General features: G+C 50.8%; 1 protein-coding gene across 5 annotated transcripts; it reads left to right on the forward strand.

The window, feature by feature from the left end:
• Positions 1-1,876: 1,876 nt before the first annotated feature.
• On the forward strand, positions 1,877-16,450 carry LOC121447534 (serine/threonine kinase 11 interacting protein). Of its 5 annotated transcripts, none has more exons than XM_041650824.1 (25): positions 2,107-2,178; positions 2,401-2,515; positions 4,423-4,628; positions 4,819-4,893; positions 5,155-5,250; positions 5,513-5,620; positions 5,767-5,838; positions 6,921-7,047; positions 7,428-7,531; positions 7,641-7,736; positions 7,882-7,923; positions 8,107-8,253; positions 8,453-8,537; positions 9,041-9,391; positions 9,549-9,754; positions 10,044-10,160; positions 10,291-10,468; positions 12,535-12,765; positions 12,878-12,981; positions 13,393-13,490; positions 13,585-13,763; positions 13,985-14,066; positions 14,214-14,284; positions 14,802-15,049; positions 15,689-16,450. In XM_041650824.1, the coding sequence occupies exons 3-25, from the start codon at positions 4,530-4,532 to the stop codon at positions 15,836-15,838; spliced, it is 3,066 nt and encodes a 1,021-aa protein (XP_041506758.1). In that variant the 5' UTR covers positions 2,107-2,178; positions 2,401-2,515; positions 4,423-4,529; the 3' UTR covers positions 15,839-16,450. The 5 variants fall into 5 exon arrangements, with proteins under 5 accessions (XP_041506757.1, XP_041506758.1, XP_041506759.1 ...); XM_041650825.1 differs by lacking the exon at positions 2,107-2,178 and adding an exon at positions 2,285-2,312; XM_041650823.1 differs by lacking the exon at positions 2,401-2,515 and having other exon boundaries at positions 1,877-2,178.
• Positions 16,451-16,964: the final 514 nt, after the last annotated feature.

The following is a 16,964-nucleotide window of genomic DNA, read 5'->3' on the forward strand; positions in this document are numbered from 1 at the left end:
GCCAGGTCACTTCCAGGGCCTTCCAGTTCTTCGTTTTCTTATGGATCTGACAACCTCTCAAAGTATGTGTGCTTCTTTTTAGTAGCTTTAGTTACATACGATTTTCTTTTCCTTTTGATTAATTTTTTTTCTAAAGTAACGATTTGCGGAAGTACATTCAAAGTAACTTAGGAGAGAGAGAGAGAGAGAGAGAGAGAGAGAGAGAGAGAGAGAATTCTTTGGAGAGCAGCCAAGGCCTTGCTTGCAAGCCAAGGACAGAAAGGGGAGTGGGCCTCACAAGGAGGATGGAGACCGGACTGTTTACTCTCCTGCTGCTGCTTCTCCTAGCATTGCTTCTCTCTCCCTAATACAGTTCCATTTTCTTTGATTTTCTCTGTCTTTTACTGTTCTGGAAGCACTGCAGTGTGGAACAAACTTGGCTATCAGGACTACCCAGACAAATGGAGGATTCTCTGACGCTAACTGTGATCTGGCGAGGCCAGGCTGAAAACAAAGGTTTTGAGGCACCACAGCAGAACATCAAAAGAATGTTCTTTTGTTTTTTGTTTGTCTAGAAGTTGAATTGATAGAGTTCCTCCTCTCCTGTAGCTAGTTTCAGGTGATCAATAAACAGGGACTGATTATTCTCATGTTCTGGACCCATAAGATTGTATCTAGGAAGTTTCTGAATGCTAGAGAAGCCTTCTACCACTGAGTTATGCCTCTTGCCCCAAATGTGACCACTTGAGATAACGATGACAAATGTTTCATGAATGAATGTTTAGCCTGAATGTATGTCTGCACACCATGTATGTGCAGAGCTCATGGAGGGTAGAAGAGGGCACTGGATCCCCTGGAACTGGAATTACAGATGGTTGCCAGCTGCCACGGAGGTGCCAGGAACCCTGGTCCTCTGGAAGAACAACCACTTAACCACTGAGCCACCTCTTCAGTCTTACAATTCATTTTAACTTTTTTTTTTGTTGTTGTTGTTGCGGAAAAAGGTGCCTCGTAAAAGACATTCCCCTTCTAAGTCCTAGCTATTCTGTCTAGAATGTTTTCCTAATGTAGTTCAGTAGCTGATGTCAACTGCCAGACCAGGAGCCAGGGTAAAAGTTACAATGGCAATTTGGAAGCTAGAAAACTTGACAGACTTGCTTTTGTTACTCATTGAATGACCTTCACAGGTAAATAATCTAACCTCTGTGAATATATTTTATTTTCAAATCCAGAAAAACTACTTTTGTTTTGGGTGTGCTGAGTTGCAAGCACAGTTAAAAAAAGGGGGGGAGGGGGAGAGAGAGAGAGAGAGAGAGAGAGAGATAGAACGAACCCGGCTCACGCGATTTATTACCCGTGTCTGGTTTTTGTTTTAGGGACAGGGTCTCACTATCTAGCCTCATTCAGATCTGCCTGCTTCTGCCTCCAGAGTGCCGAGTCAAAGACCAGGGGCCAATCTGAGACTGTGTTAAACCTTAAGGAAAAATAATAATTCTAGAGATTGAGGACTACGACAGCAAAGGGGAATCGAGAGAGGGCATCCCTGAGGGTCTCAGTCCTCCTTGGCTGATACTGAAAAACTTCCTAAGGAGGACAGGGCTGCTTAACTGGAAAACTAGTATTTGTTTTGGATGAGGTTTTTTTCCCTACTAATAAAAAAAAAAAGTCCCAAAGTTCCTCCAAACTTTGCTTCCCCGCCCAGTCTGCAAACATGGAGTCAGGTTTCGCCCTCCACTGAAGGGGCCGCCCGGAGACAAGCTGGAGCCAGGGGCCCAGCTCGGGGGCTCAACCACCATCCTCAGAATCCCGCGAACACATCAGCCAGTCCAGGGCGCGGCTTCCGGTAGAAGAGGCGGGCTTTCCGGTAGTTACTCTGCTTTCCGGGGCGGGACTTCCTGTCATTAAGGCATCTGGCAGCAAAAGTGGTTGGAGTGCCGACCACGCGAATCCATGGGCTGCCGAGGCCGTGTGTTCGTGGAAAGGGGGTCCGAGAGGACGTTCTTTATAGCGGCTCCTTGCTTTTTCCATTACGCGACAGCTCCATTTGCACGAAAACTCTGGGTTTTTGTCGCCACCGCCCACCTGAGGCTCTTCCGCTTCCCCTTTTTCCAAGGCTCCGCCCCCAGCGTCCTGTGGCTATGACGACGGCTCGGCGGGATTCAGTAGTGTGGAAGCTCGCCGGGCTGTTGCGGGATTCGGGTGAGTGAACTTCCGGCTTATCTGGGTTGGACGCTGTGCGTGTGTTCCATACCTTCCAGAAACGCCGGACTCACTGAGTCACTGCCGGCGGGGTCACGAGGTGTGAGAGACTTCTCATTTCTCTGTTCTCCTGGGTGTGTTCTTGGTGACGCTTTGGTTACAGCCCTGTCTTTGACAGTCTGAATTGTTACTAGCCATTACTAGCACCACTTACCTCCGCAGAGGGAAGGGATCATTACTAGATGAAACACTTCGAGACAAGAACGTAATCGCTTGTAGAGAAAGCCACCAAGTATAGCACCTTAAACACCTGAAATTGGGAGTGAGACCCACATAGGTGAGTCCCAACCGTCTTTCAGACGTAGCTAAGTTTTTAGAGCCTCACTCAGTATTCTTCGCAGGTAGGTTATCATAGTGGTTGTACTCAAAGATATCAACAGTTCAGTTATCTTATTTAGTGGAGTGCATGCATGCATAATAAATGTTCCAAAGAGATAGTGTTACTGCAGTTGCTTCCCCCAGTTCCTGGGCACGGTGAAGCTCACACAGTATTGGCATCAGTGATAGAAACAGGCTTTGACTTGCTATCAAAGTTGTATTAATTATCAGCTGGATGATCACATCCATGATGATTCTTGGAGGGTTGGGATATAGCTCAGCAGGGGAGCATGCGCTTAGCATGGATAAAACTTTGACTTCAGTCCTTAGCATCACAAGAAAAGGAGAGATCCTTCTTTGAGCCTCAGTATTCCTATCTGTAAGGTGGGGTTAATGGTTCTTTGGGGGAAATAATGATGAGATTTAGATATGGCAGCAGAGTCATTTGGCATGTGTTACCTCATTAACATCAGTGTCCTCTATTTCTACACTCCCATGGTGGGACTGTGGACTCTCTGATAGCACTTTCCTTTTCTAACTTGTATCAATAATAACTCCCATGCCATGCCTTTTCTAGACTTCAGAGAGACTCCTTGAATCATGTCTCTGTCTATACTCAGTTCATTGTCTAGTACATAGAAAATCTTTATGCAAGGTTGTAAGATTTATTATTCTGCAAAAATCTGACATGGCTCCCGGACTGGGAATCATAGAGTGCATGGATATGATTATGGGGCTGGAATAGTTTTGTGTCTTGGTTATGGTGTTAGTTCTCAACATCTACACAAACGGCACAGAACTGAATACTGTAACCGTGATACCAACACTGATTTTCTGGTTTTGCTCATTGTACTAGCATTATAGAAGTATAAAGGCGGGGGAAGCTGAGTAAAGCGTTTAAAAGTTCTCTCTGCTATCTCTCTGTATCCCAGGCTGGCCTTGAAATTATGACCATTCTGATTTAGTGTCTTATTTGCTGGAATTATAGACTACACCTGCAATATTCTTTGACTTCTTGATCTGTCTCTCTCTCTCTCTCTCTCTCTCTCTCTCTCTCTCTCTCTCTCACTGTGAGTCTGGGATTCACAGAGATCCACCTGCCTCTGCCTCTCAAGTTCTGGGATTAAAGATATGCACCAGCTCACCTGGTTTTAGAATATATTTTAAAACATTTCTTTACATCTAGCGTGTCACTGTCCTCTCCAGATGAAGTGATGAGTGGGCACATCTCTAGATAGTTTTATTTTGTTGGGGGCAGCCAGAGGTGTCATTCTTCGGGAGCTGTCTTCCTTGTTCTTTGTGACAGCAGCTCTCACTGAGACCTGGGCTTTCTGATTAAGCAGGCTGACTAGCATTTGGCCCCAGGGATCTTTCTACGGCTGTCTCTTCACTTTGCGCCATCAGGTGGGTGATGGGGGCCAAATTCAGGTTCTCATGCTTTCTTAGCAAGTACATGAATGACTGAGTCATCTCCCCAGCCCCCCAAGAGGTCTTACTTTGAGAAGGTTCTCTGGGTGACGTTGATCTTCAGCTTGGCAATAAAAGGGAACGTGTCAAAATGAGAGAGCTGTGGATCAAGTGGGCTGTATTTCCAATACTGTAAGTAGCCTTGGCTCTTTTGAGTGGAAAGCAAAAGAATTTGGAAAAGTCCCTTAGAGTGAAGCAGTTTCTGTATCAGGTTGAAAACTAGGATTTTGTTTGTTTTTAATATGGGGAACTATAGAAGACTTCTGAGCTGGAAGCGGGTAGAAAGTTTGATCTCGCAGTGGAATATCTTCAATACGGATGAGGGTGGGTATATTTTGGGGTCCCACAAAGAAAGACGTTTTATTTTCTCCTTCTTCATGTCTGCCCTTCTTCCTGCAGGGGACACAGTTCTCTCTGGCTGCAGCACACTGAGCCTGCTAACAGGAACACTGCAACAACTGAACAGAGTGTTTGAACTGTACCTGGGGCCATGGGGCCCTGGCCAGATGGGCTTTGTGGCTCTTCCCTCCCATCCTGCCGATTCACCCACCATCCTCCAGCTCCAGTTCCTCTTCGATGTGCTGCAGAAAACGCTTTCACTCAAGGTCCTAGGAGGAACAAGGGGACAGGATATGCAGAGAGCTGCAGGGGATGATGGTGGTAGGGGATGAATGAAGTGTGAGAAGGCTGGGAGGCTGGGATCCAGATGATGTCAGTGATGTGGGTGGTTGTGCCGAGAAAATGGTGCTGATTGGAGACTACCTTGCCTCAGTATCCTGAATGTTCCTTTTGCAGCTGGTCCACATCCCTGGTGTTGGCCTTCCAGGGCCCATCAAGATTTTCCCCTTCAAGTCTCTTCGGCAGCTGGAGGTGAGGGAGTATTGGAGCATGTGGGTGGGCAGAACTTAGTAAAAGGCAGCCTCGTGGGTGTGAGGCTGGAGACAGCCTCTTGGTGGGAGGTCAGGTCTGAATGTGCCATTGCCCTTCAGTGAGGTCTTTTCCTTTAGCATTTCCCTGATCCCTAGCTGGGCTTGGCCATCCTTTCCCTCCTTCCCATCAGAAAAGTTGGGGACGAGGCCTTTGTCTTCTTTGAAGCTTTGCTTACCTCCTCCCTTTCTTCTCTTGCACCAGCTTCGAGGAGTCCCCATCCACAGCCTGCGTGGCCTCCGTAGCATCTACTCACAGCTGGAGTCTCTGGTTTGTAGCAGGAGCATCCAGGCGCTAGAGGTAAGAGTGTGAGGGGTGGTTCCTTGTCCTGAGAAATGCAGAAGGCCAAGCATTGTGGTTTCCCCCAGTTTTCTCCCCCTGTCCTTTGTGACCCCACATGCTCTGCACCTGTCTGTGTACTTACAGTCACACCAAGCTATATAGTCTATAGAGTCTGTCTCCTTGGGGACAGTGACTTGGTCTCCAGGGAGACCTGGATGCTAGCGCATGTGTGGGGAAGAGGTTGAGAATGAAGTAGTAGGTGTGCCTGTCCCCTACCCAGGAGCTCCTGTCAGCCTGCGGTGGTGACCTGTGCTCTGCCCTTCCCTGGCTAGCTTTGCTTTCCGCGGACTTCAGCTACAACGCTCTCACCAGCTTAGACAGCTCCTTGGTGAGTGCTCCCTCTCTCCCCTCTCCCCCGCCCAGGGAAGGAGTCTTTGGGGAGGGAAAGGATGGGTCCTTCGGGAGGAATGCCAGCTGTTTGACAGGTATTCTTGTGAAGAACCTTTCTGTGCATCTTTTCCCTGTCCCCTCCAGCGTCTCCTGTCAGCTCTTCGCTTCCTCAACCTGAGCCACAATCATATCCAGGACTGCAAAGGCTTCCTGATGGTAAGTGTGAGCTGCCAGTTACTGGTGGACTTGGGCCTTGGATGGTTCTGCTCTCACTCACTCTTTACATTGCTCTCGGTCCTAGGTGGAACCACATCCTGAGAGTCAGTACTGTGTGTGGGTTTCTCCTCTAGCATACAAGGCAGTTGTGATCTCAGCTTGGAACACCTGGATGACTTGGGGCAAATCACTTAGCTTCTTGGTTTGCTCACCTGTAAAGTGGAACTCACAGGAGTTCTTGTGAAGAGTACCCTATGTCACAGCCTAGTGTGTGGCTCAGAAGTGTAGATTCTATGATGATGACAAACCTTTTCCCTGTGTCTTTTCTGACCTCCATTAAAAGTAAATAAGGCTGCCAGGTGGTGGTGGCACGCACCTTTAATCCCAGCACTTGGGAAGCAGAAGCAGATGGATCTTTGTGAGTTCAAGGTTAGCCTGGTCTACAGAGTGAGTTACAGGCAGCCAAGTATACACAGAGAAACCCTGTCTCAAAAAACCATCATCATCATCATCATCATCATAATAATAGTAATTAAGAGTAATAATAATAATAAGGCTGAGTACTTGTTAAAATGGTAAGGATGCACTTCCAATTCCTAAAATACAAAAGAGGGTTCAAAATGAACTGCTGACTGGGGAAGGAAGGAGTAGAGAAAAGCCTGGGGGTCATCTTTGCACCCAGAGACCTGGGGATTTACAAGTCAGGAAGTAGCTGTGGGTCCCCATGAACTGTACCTGGGCTTTCTTACTGACTACACTGACTGGCTAGGTCCCTCTTGTCCCCAGAGACTGACCCTTTCTTGAGGTGGTGGCTGAAACAGATCGAATCTCTTTGGTTGCCTTGAGTGCTCCTCAGAGCCTTGTCTTCTTCCAGGTGGGAACTTGGTTGGAGTTACCATCAGGGAGTAGCCTGGAACTGTTAGGAACGTGCTAGTGTCTGTCCAGCTCTTTCAGTGCAGAGCAGAGGAAATGGCTTGTGTTGAGCCTGCAGTTTCTACAGGTCAAGGTAGATTTGAGAAGATGGCACAGAAGACCCTGCCTAGAGCTTTGTTAAATCGAGATGTCTCCTCACCCACTGCCAGGATTTATCCGAGCTGTACCATTTGGACATCTCTTATAACCACCTGCACTTGGTGCCAAGAGTAGGACCTTCAGGGGCGGCCCTAGGGATTTTGATACTGCGAGCCAATGAGCTTCAGAGCCTTCAGGGTAAGCAGACAATGTGTGTAGGGTGGGGTCAGTCTGGAAAGGAATTGGACGGGTGTGGCTCAGGTTGGCCCATAGACAACCGTCATCTAGATCAGTGCTTCTCAACCTTCCCAATACTTTAATACAGTTCCTCATGCTGTGGTGACCCCCAACCATAAAATTATTTCATTGCTGCTTCATAACTGTAATTTTGCTACGGTTATGAATTGTAATAGAAATATCTGATATACAGGATATCTGATATGCAACCCCCAGGTTGAGAACTGCTGATCTAGAGCCCCGTGAAGACTTAGAGGTAGGACTGTGGTGCAGAGAATTGTCCTTCCACCTCTGTCTCCAGCGTGCCATCAAAGGCCTCTTCCTTCTCTCCTCCGCACTAGGCCTGGAACAGCTGAGGAACCTGCGGCACCTCGATGTGGCTTATAATCTTCTAGAAAGACACACAGAGCTGTCACCACTGTGGCTGCTGACTGAGCTCCGTAAGGTGAGAATGAGTTCCTTATGGGCCTGGGAGCCACCTTCAGGTCTGGGTCTCCTTGTGCGTTCAAATGGGGAGAATCTCCAGCCTATCCAGTCTCCTCTCTGCCCTGCAGCTCTATCTGGAAGGTAACCCTTTGTCGTTCCACCCAGCACACCGTGCAACCACTGCTCAGTACTTGTCACTTCGGGCCAGAGATGCTGCTCATGGCGTGAGTGATTATCTAGTGTCTGTCCTTCTGTGACTTCAGCCCTTTGCTGTCCCCGAGTGAGAGGTCAAAGACCTAGTCATCCTCTGGAGGAGTCATTGCCCATGGGCCCTGCCTCAAGCCCTGCTCTCTCCTTTCTCTTGCTCAGTTCTTGCTTGATGGCGAGGTTTTGTCACTGAAGGATCTTCAGGTTAGCCTGGTGGGGGTGGGATGAGGGAGGACTCTTGGGATGACATGAGGGAAAGGCAGTAGCTGGGGAGATGGGGTAGGAAAGGTTTTCCTGGTCAGTGGAAAGTAGGGTTCTTCTCTGGTTAGCTCAAGCAGGCAGAGGTGGCCCCTTTGTTCTGACCTCCTTTCTGTTGTCACATACCAGACTTCAGAATCTTCGGGGCTTGGTCCCGTGGCCCAACCTCCGTCCTGGCCAGTGGGGAGCACCACTGAAACCTCAGGTGGCCCTGAGTTGAGTGATAGCCTCTCCTCAGGGGGCATTGTGGCCCAGGCCCCACTTCGTAAGGTGAAGGTAAGTGGTATCTTCCACTGGTTTGTGCTTGGGCTTGGGTGGTCTCTTCACTGGCGCTGTAGGTACCTGGTAGGCTAGCAGCAGTAAGACTTGGTTCTGTTAGAACTTGGCACTTTCTGATAGGTTATGTAGGTGGCCATGGATGGTCAGGCTAAAAAGCTCCGGCTTTTATAGAACCTCATCTGTTTGTCCAAACTAGAGCCGAGTCCGTGTGAGGCGGCCTAGCATCTCTGAGCCCAGTGACACAGACCCAGAGCTCCGAACTCTGGATCCCTCCCCAGCTGGTAAGTTGACCCTTCCTGCTCACTCCCTTCCCACCTCCCTTCAGATCTCTGTAATCTTGAAATTGCCTTTTAGGTGTTAGGAGAAACTTGATTTTGGGGTGGTATGGATTATTGTGGAGAACCCCTCAGTCTGTTGTCTTTTTAGTGTAGGTCGAAGAGAAGGGCTTGCTTCCAGGCAGCGTTCACCTAAGAAATGCAGATCTCATAGGGTGCGACAGATTGTATAATAAAGAGATTTTTATGGCCAGAACCATTTGGGAAGTGTAAGGTGAAACAGGTTTTTTTCCTACACGTTATCTCAGGGTCTTACATATGCGACCGTGTTTTGTGAATCTCCACAATTGTTTGGTGTGTGGGTTTGGGTTGCTTTTGATCACAGCATCCCTTAGGACACAGCTGAGGACATACTGCGGAGGGGAGGCCTATTGAGAGTAGCCGTGGAAGAGGCTGGGGTCACCTAGGGTCGGGATAGGGCCTCAACTCTGTGTCCTCCTTCCTCCCAGGGTGGTTTGTGCAACAACACCGGGAACTTGAGCTGCTGAACAGCTTCCGGGAGCGATTTGGCTGTGACTGGCTGCAATACAGGAGCCATGTGGAGACCTTGGGGAGCCCCCCTCTTGCCATCACCAAGACTCCTGCCCTTAGCACGCCTAAGGATACCCAGAGCCTAGAGACTGCGTGCAGCCCTCCAGCCGCAGTGGAAGCTGGAGACACTAAGGAATCACCACAGATGTCAGAGGAGGACAGGGTGGAGCCAGAGCTCCATGAAGAAGAGAGGGAAGAACAAGATAAAGAAGAGGGATCAAGAGAGGACCTGGAGGAGGAAGAGGAGCAGGAACAGAAGGAAGTGGAAGGTGGGAGGCATGCACCATCAGCGATATGGGGACAAGTGCTATTGAGATGTCTGAAGGGCTGAAGGGCTGCGTGGAGGCCAGGCTGGGTAGAGCCTCTCTCAGGCGAGAGGGACCTGGACCCTTTCTTCACTCCAGTTCTCTCTTGGCCTCTCTGCAGCGGAGCTCTGCCGCCCCATGTTGGTGTGTCCCCTGCAGGGGCTTGGGGGCATGCAGGAGAAGGAATGCTTTCTCCGAGTCACTTCTGCCCACTTGTTTGAGGTGGAGCTCCGAGCAGCCCGGACTCTGGAGCGGCTGGAGCTGCAGAGCCTGGTGGCAGCTGAGCTAGAGTCGGAGACTGAGAGTCCAGGAGAACAGGTACCCGAGGTGAGTTGTGGGGTGGGGGCTTGGCAAGAGGCGCATGGTTGTGCAGACTCATCTTTGATAGCCTGTTGGTGCCTGTGTGCCAGGCGCTGGGCTGGGTACTTTTCCCTTCCCTGAGTACTTGGAGCCGAGGAGTGCTCTGGGTGTGTTGCGTGTGGCGGGGAGTGGGCTAAAGGATGGGTTCTGTCTAAGGGCTTGGTGTCAGCACCAGCATTGTAGGGCCAGAGTTACTGTTTTCCTTCATGCTCCGTTTCATCTTCTGCCCACTGCTGTGGTCTTTCCTCCTGCACAGGGCTCAGGTCCACCCCCTGGGGCTCCGGTTCTTGTCCTGCGCTTTTCCTACTTTTGTCCTGACCGGAAGTTGCGCCGCTATGCTGTGCTGGAGCCAGAGGCCCATGAGGCCATCCAGGTGCTGGATCCAGAGGCCGGTGGGAAGAGTGGAGGGAGCAGGTCCCAGGCTAGAGGGTTGGGGTCGCCATGCAGTCCCACCTGTAGCCTGCCTGCTCACAGCTAACTGCCTCTGACCCATCTCCTGTCAGGAGCTGCTTGCTGTGCTGACCCCGTTCACCAGTGTGAAAGAGCGGCAGCCTGGGGAGGCCAGGGACCCACGGAGGGGCAGATTCCAGTGTCTGCGTTGTAGCTTTGAGTTCAAGCCGGATGAACCCAGTTTGGGTCTGGAGAGTGAGGAAGGCTGGAGGCCTCTGTTTCAAGACCCAGGTACCAGCTGTGCCCTTGATCTCCCTGCCCACACAGCTCCCCACCGCAGGGAAGGTGTCTCTGAGAGGAGTATGCAGAGGGAGCCCCAGGAAAGAGGGCCTTACGGGAGTGGGCAACTGTTGGCATCCGGGAGAAACACAACTGCCTGCCTGCTGTGTTAAACAGCAGAAACGTCCCTGTCAGGGTTGGAAGTGCTGTTTTGTGAGTGTGCTTAAATGTACTCATTATTTTTTCATAGCTTGACGGCTTTTGGCTCTTTGGGGTAACATTTCAGGAATGGCACACAGCCTAACGTGCCCTCTGTGCAGTGACTGTTGAGTGAGCCGCTTTGGGGATTGGCACAAGTTGTCCTTCCCTGACCGACCTTGTGAGCTACTTGATAGGATGCAGCACCTTGTGGCATCTCTTTATATTCTGATCTCGGGATTGCTCCACCGTGGGCCAAACAATAAGGGCTTTGAAGGCCCTGCAGAAGGAAGGAAAACTCTGGCTAACAGCTGTGAACAGTGCGCAGTTCTTATCAGCCACACTTCTTGGCAGCAGACATAACAGGGCTAAGTTATTTTTTTCCAGAAAAAATGCCCCTGTGTCCTTGCCTGTTGTGAGCCTGCCCTAGCAGGCTCAGCAGTCCGAGCCATAGAAGTGCAGGAGAATATCATAGCCCTTCCTGGATCCTGGCTGTCCTCCATCAGTGCTGTGGCTTCTGCAGTTCTCCTGTGGTAGAGTTTCTCTTTGAAAGTTTTTGATGTTTTGAGACCAAGCCTCATATAGCTAGGGATAATCTCTCACTGGACCTGGCCTCAGACTCCTGTGTAGCTTAAGCTGGCCTTGAATTTGTGCTAGTCCTCCTGCCTCTGTCTCTTGAATACTGGCATTACAGGTGTGTGCTACCTTGCCCAGCTTTCTTGTCAGATTTAAATCTGACAATAAAACACCAAGTATAGCTGCCGGCATAAAGCAAAGGTCCTTCATATATGGTAGCTTCTCTTACTACCTACAGCTATGTAAGTGTGGATAGGGTGTGGAAGTTGTTTAATTTTTTTCCTTTCTTTTTTTTTTTTTTTTTAAAAAAAACCTGGTTTCCCAAGTTTCTCATTCTTCTGAGTGCCTCCTATGTAAGGCACACAGGTTCTTATTTATTTATTTATTTATTTATTTATTATACAGCATTCTGTCTGCATGGATGTCTGTGCGCCAGAAGAGGGCACCAGATCTCATTACAGATGGTTGTGAGCCACCATGTGGTTGCTGGGAATTGAACTCAGGACCTTTGGAAGAGCAGCCAGTGCTCTTAACCTCTGAGCCATCTCTCCAGCCCTAATTTTTTTCCTTTCTTATTTGCAAAATGGGTAGAAAAGTTTTGACGGGGCTGCCCATGTCTGCAGTGTTGCAGCCACTCAGCGTCTCTCGCCTCATTGTTCATCCACATCCTTCACTCTGTCTGTGTCTACTCACCCATCCTGCCAGCTCCTTAAGGCAGGCAGAGTGCCGCTGACTGGTCCACGATTACCCATCTAGTTGTGATCTAGACCTAACTGGCACGAGGGACCTCCTTGTCTTCCCCAATCTGTTGATTTTTGTCTTTGTTGTTATCATTATGATGATTGTATGTGTGCACATGTTTTATGTATGTGTTCATGTAGCTGTGTGCACGTGAAGGCCAGAGATTGACATCGGGTGTCTTCCTCAGTCACTATTTACCGGCACCACACTGCCTTTACCTGGGGCCTGGGGATCTGCGCTCAGGTCCTCCTGCGCGTGTGGGAGGTACCACTGCATCTCCCTGGATCCGGATTTTGATTTTTAAGCATTGCTGGTAAAACAGTGCTATGCTTGATGAACTCAAGGCTGCGGGAGGGACCAGAACAGGTCCTTGAAACCGAAGTGGGATGTATTGCAGGAGGCTGTTGGCCCTCACTGGGATGGGGAGGGATAGGTTAGAGACTATGCTTGGAGATGGGCCAGGGAATGGGATGTTGGGATTGGTGGCTGTGACTGGGGTTGAGGTAGACTGGAGGGTGGTGGGGAGCATTGCGAGCTCACAGGGTCTCTGTCTGTCACTCCAGAATCTCCTGTTGTATGTCCAAACTGTGGGAGTGACCATGTGGTTCTCTTGGCCGTGTCTGGGGAAATCCCTAATAGAGAGCAGAACCCGGAAGACAAGCCACCAGATCCTCCCGGGTTCCCTGGCCCTGCCTGTGACCTTGATAACCACAGTGACCATCCCAGTGGGTCTGATGACACCCCACCTCAGGCATCCGTATCTCATGGCCATAGCAGCTGGAGCCTCAGTCCGAGTGAGTATAGGTGAAACAAGGTGGAGGTGTACTGGGGGGATGGGCATGGGGGAAGGTAAGATGGAGCTGTGGCCTCCCAGAGCCAGGCTTATGGCCTGCTGATTGCTCATAGCTCCTGGACACTCTGGTCTTCGCTCAGTGGACCACCGCCTCCGGCTCTTCCTGGATGTTGAGGTGTTCAGTGACTCTGAGGAGGAGTTCCAGTGCTGTATCAAGGTCTGTGCCACCCACTGACCCCCGGCCATGGGTATCAAGTCGTGGAAAAGATGGGACAACCAGTGTTCAGGGATAGAGGCAGGTGTCCTCAGGGGAGTCTAGGAGGCAGCGTGCTGTTTCTGCTAGGGAGTCTGGATGGATCCCAGGGAGGGACTACCCAGAAGATTTGAAGGAAGGGAGTTTGTTAGTCTTGACTGAGCATGGAGGACAGGTTGGAAACACTGAGAGGACACTGGGGAGGCCTGCTAAGAGATCCTGGGGCTGGTGGGAGGGCAGACTGCATGGTCAGAAACAGTGGTGAGGGGGGACTGGTGACCATAGTAGCGACAGTGGCTGGGCTGCAGCTTTTGGTCTGGCACCTGCCTCCTTGGTTTTATTTTCTGGTTTCTCATCCCCTTTCCCTTCTCTTAGGTGCCGGTGGTGTTAGCAGGCCACACGGGGGAGTTTCTGTGCCTTGTGGTTGTGTCTGACCACAGGCTTTACCTGTTGAAGGTGACAGGGGCTATTTGGTGAGTGTGCCAGGTGTGTAGCCGGGGCAACATCAGCTCCTGCCAATGTCATCCTGTCTGCTTCTTAATCTTGGTCTCCCTGTTCTCTCCACAGTGGGCCTCCCGCTAGCTGGCTCCAGTCCACCCTGGCCATTCCTCTGCAGGATCTAAGTGGCATGGAGCTTGGCCTTGCAGGCCAGAGCCTTCGGTTGGAGTGGTCAGCTGGGACAGGCAGTTGTGTATTGCTGCCCCGAGATGCCAGGCATTGCCGTGCCTTCCTTGAGGAGCTCACTGGTGAGAGAATCTGGGAGGGATGGACTCAGAGGTCAAGCTTTCAGGGCCTGCTCCTCAGTTTGATGCTTACCGGTAGACGGAGGTCCTGGAACTCCCTGCTCCCTCAATCCCCGCAGTAGCAGTTTCTGAGGTCCCATTACGGAGAATAGCCAGGGTCAGAGCTTGGGCTAGAAGACTGCAAAGGCCTCTGAGCATTCCTGTCTCTGGCCGGCCCTCTCCAGGTGTTTTGCAGGCTTTGCCTCGTACCCAGAGGAACTGCATCAGTGCCACGGAGGAGGAGGTGACACCGCAGCATCGGCTCTGGTGAGTCAGCCGGAGGTTAGGGTTCAGTGGTGACAGACTCCAGGCATAACCCTATCCTCATGCCCACACCTCCCCACCTACTCCCACTCCCTGAAGCCCACCCTACCCTGGCTGATCCTCTTCCTGTGTCTACTGTGGTCTCCACAGGCCTTTGCTGGGAAATGAAACTTCTGCAGAGGTTCCTCAGTTCTTCTACCTTCGGGCCTTCCTGACCGAAGGTAAGTCAGTGCTGCGGATGCTTCCCTGCTTTGTGTACCCCATATTGCCCCTGGCTTGTCCCCTATTGCCTCTATAGTACCCATGTCGTAATTTTCAGCTTCTGGAATTTGGACTCCTCAACTTTGCAGGCATACCTATGTTAGGGTGGTATCTCCCACTTCTCCAGGTGGGGTCAGGGGTCCTCAGGGCTTCAGCTGCCCGGAGGCCTTAGCTGTGGCATCCAGCCTTCCTAAAGTGGGTATATTGGCTACATATGTCCCCTCATCCTGTCAAGAGGCTCTGGGCCTTTGGGTTGGCTGGTGCGGTGGCTCCCTCAGTATAGGCCTCAGTATAGGCCTTCGGGGCTTTTGGTGGTTAGGGTCCTTAGAGTTTGTGGAAGCATGGTGCTGATTTGTGGCCCACTCTTTAGTGTGGTCCATTCCTCTTCTCCAGGGCAGTGTTGGGATGCTAGACCTGGGCATCTAGGGTCTGTCATAGCCTTTCACTGTAGGCATCATCTTGCCTCTCTCTCTGCAGGCTCGTCTACCTGCCCTGTGTCCCTGTTGCTGACGCTGTCCACACTATACCTATTAGATGAAGACCCTACAGGGTCCCAGGCAGAGTCCCCCCTCCCAGCAGTGTCTGGAGAAGCCTCTGAGCAGGCCCCTCCTCGGGGACAAGGTCCTTCCATGCAGGTCAGGGAGCAGCAGCCACTCAGTAGTCTGAGCTCTGTGCAGCTGTATCGCACAAGCCCTTTGGACTTGAGGCTTATCTTCTATGACGAGGTAGGTGTGTGTGTGTGTGTGTGTGTGTGTGTGTGTACAGTGTGGAAGAACATCTCGGAAGGATGGGTATTAGTTTGGGATGGTGCTGAGGGAGGGGCAGAGTCTGGATGTGAGGGCCTGGGTTGGGTGAGCAGCATGTGTAGAAAGCAGCAGTCAGCAGTGGGAATGTCCTGGACTGCAGCCTAGCTGGTGCAAGCTGGTGTGATCAGCGCATCCACTGTATGCCACCTGTTTGACCTTCACAACTCCAGCACGAGGAGGAGGTGCCTTTCTTGGTCCTGTAGTTCAGATGGTGTAACTAAGGCTCGGATACCTGAGCAGACTTGCACAGGTCACAAGGGTAGAGTCAGGAATTGAACCTGCTCAGTTCTCGACTCTAGAGCTCACATTCCCTCCAGCAGGGAAGATTAGAGATGGGGCTATGAACGCCAGCCCTCTGGAGCCTGCGGTCAATGCTGACTGGACTGTCGTCAAGGCTCAGAATCAGCCTTTTAGTGCAGAGTCACATAGACCTAGGGAGGGGAAGAAAGGAAGAGCCTTTAAAAGCCAAGGAGGGTGGTGAGCCCTCGCCTAAGACTCCCTTGGCCTCTTGGCATGTCTTCTTCTGTGTCTCCCCCTGCCATCTGCTCGAACGACTAGGTGTCTCGACTGGAGAGTTTCTGGGCACTCCGTGTTGTGTGTGGGGAGCAGCTGACAGCCCTCTTGGCCTGGATCCGGGAGCCCTGGGAAGAGCTGTTCTCCATTGGACTACGGACTGTAACCCAGGAGGCTCTGGACCTTGACCGATGAGGCGTCTCCACTGAGCTCGCCTGACTCAGGAGTTTTACTGCAGAAGTCCCTTCTTCTGACCTCTGGGCCTGTCTTCTTGCCTGGCTGCAGACCTCCCCAGTGGCTGGCCACTGGCTTAAGATGACCCACAGCTTAAGAGAAGGACAGAGAAATGATCTGGTCCTTGGGTGATCTCCCAAGTAGAGCAGGCTCAGGGGTCAGTGAAAGCATCTCTCCAGCGCTTCTCTCAGGTATCAGTCAAGTAGTTTCCATGCCAGGTGTCCTGGGTGGTGGTACATAGTAATGTTGCCCATGAAGCCTGCCATACCCGAATCCCTTCCTGGAAGCAACCTTGTTTGCACTATGAGACCGTCTCCAGTCCTTCTCCAGCAAAGTAGGACCCATCAGGTGGCCTTGCATGGGATCACTGCCTGTCAAAAAGTTGGGTCTCTTAAGATTTTGTGTTGTTCTTTTTGAGACAGGGTCTCACTGTGTAACCTTGGGTAGCCTGGAACTTGCTATATAGACCAGGCTGGCCTTGAACTCATAAAGATCTGCCTGCCTCTGCCTTCTAAGTGCTGGGATTAATGGTGTGAGCCATCAGAGTTTACGTTTTAAATAAAGACCTGCAATAAAAAGTGAGATTCTGTCATTGCTGACTCTGTAAATTACTTATAGAACCAAGCATTGTACCATTGCGGAAATTTCAGTGCATGTATACACCTATGTATGTACATCTCCCCGAAAAAGGAGTAGTTAGTTCAGCTACTCAACCAAGACACTCACTTTTAGGGGTGGTTTCTCCCAGGCAGTGCCCTGTCTGTGGGAGGGTGAGGGGAAATGCTGAGTCTTGGGACTGGCCAGTGAGAGGTGCTCTTGGAAAACTTGTGTCCTCTGGTAACGCCTGCAGAGGACCCACACAGGCCTGTTCGGAGGCTCACAAAGTAATCTCACCTACTTTTATTTGCCTCAGAGCTGCCCTGAATTCTTAATTGAAATAAATTAAAACTTCCCAAAAATATTAGTCCACTTTCTCAGCAGTATACACGGCACCTTTCCATTCATAACTTTGTGCTGTCTGGAAGCAGGGACCGGAGGAAGGCCTCTCCAGCCTCCGGCCCAGAGTCATCGTTTCCAGAAACGGGTC

Source organism: Microtus oregoni, unplaced genomic scaffold (assembly GCF_018167655.1).
Source record: "Microtus oregoni isolate MIOR12 unplaced genomic scaffold, Mior012 000004F_ref0000308, whole genome shotgun sequence".
NCBI classification, from domain to species: domain Eukaryota; kingdom Metazoa; phylum Chordata; class Mammalia; order Rodentia; family Cricetidae; genus Microtus; species Microtus oregoni.

What these genes read in the sequence shown, in the direction of transcription:
- LOC121447534 (XM_041650823.1), top strand. Translation starts at nt 2,118, where the DNA reads ATGACGACGGCTCGGCGGGATTCAGTAGTGTGGAAGCTCGCCGGGCTG. An exon ending in AGTCTCTTCGGCAGCTGGAG is followed by an intron (nt 4,894 to 5,154) that starts GTGAGGGAGTAT and finishes CTCTTGCACCAG; the next exon opens with CTTCGAGGAGTCCCCATCCA. An exon ending in TGTCACTGAAGGATCTTCAG is followed by an intron (nt 7,924 to 8,106) that starts GTTAGCCTGGTG and finishes GTCACATACCAG; the next exon opens with ACTTCAGAATCTTCGGGGCT.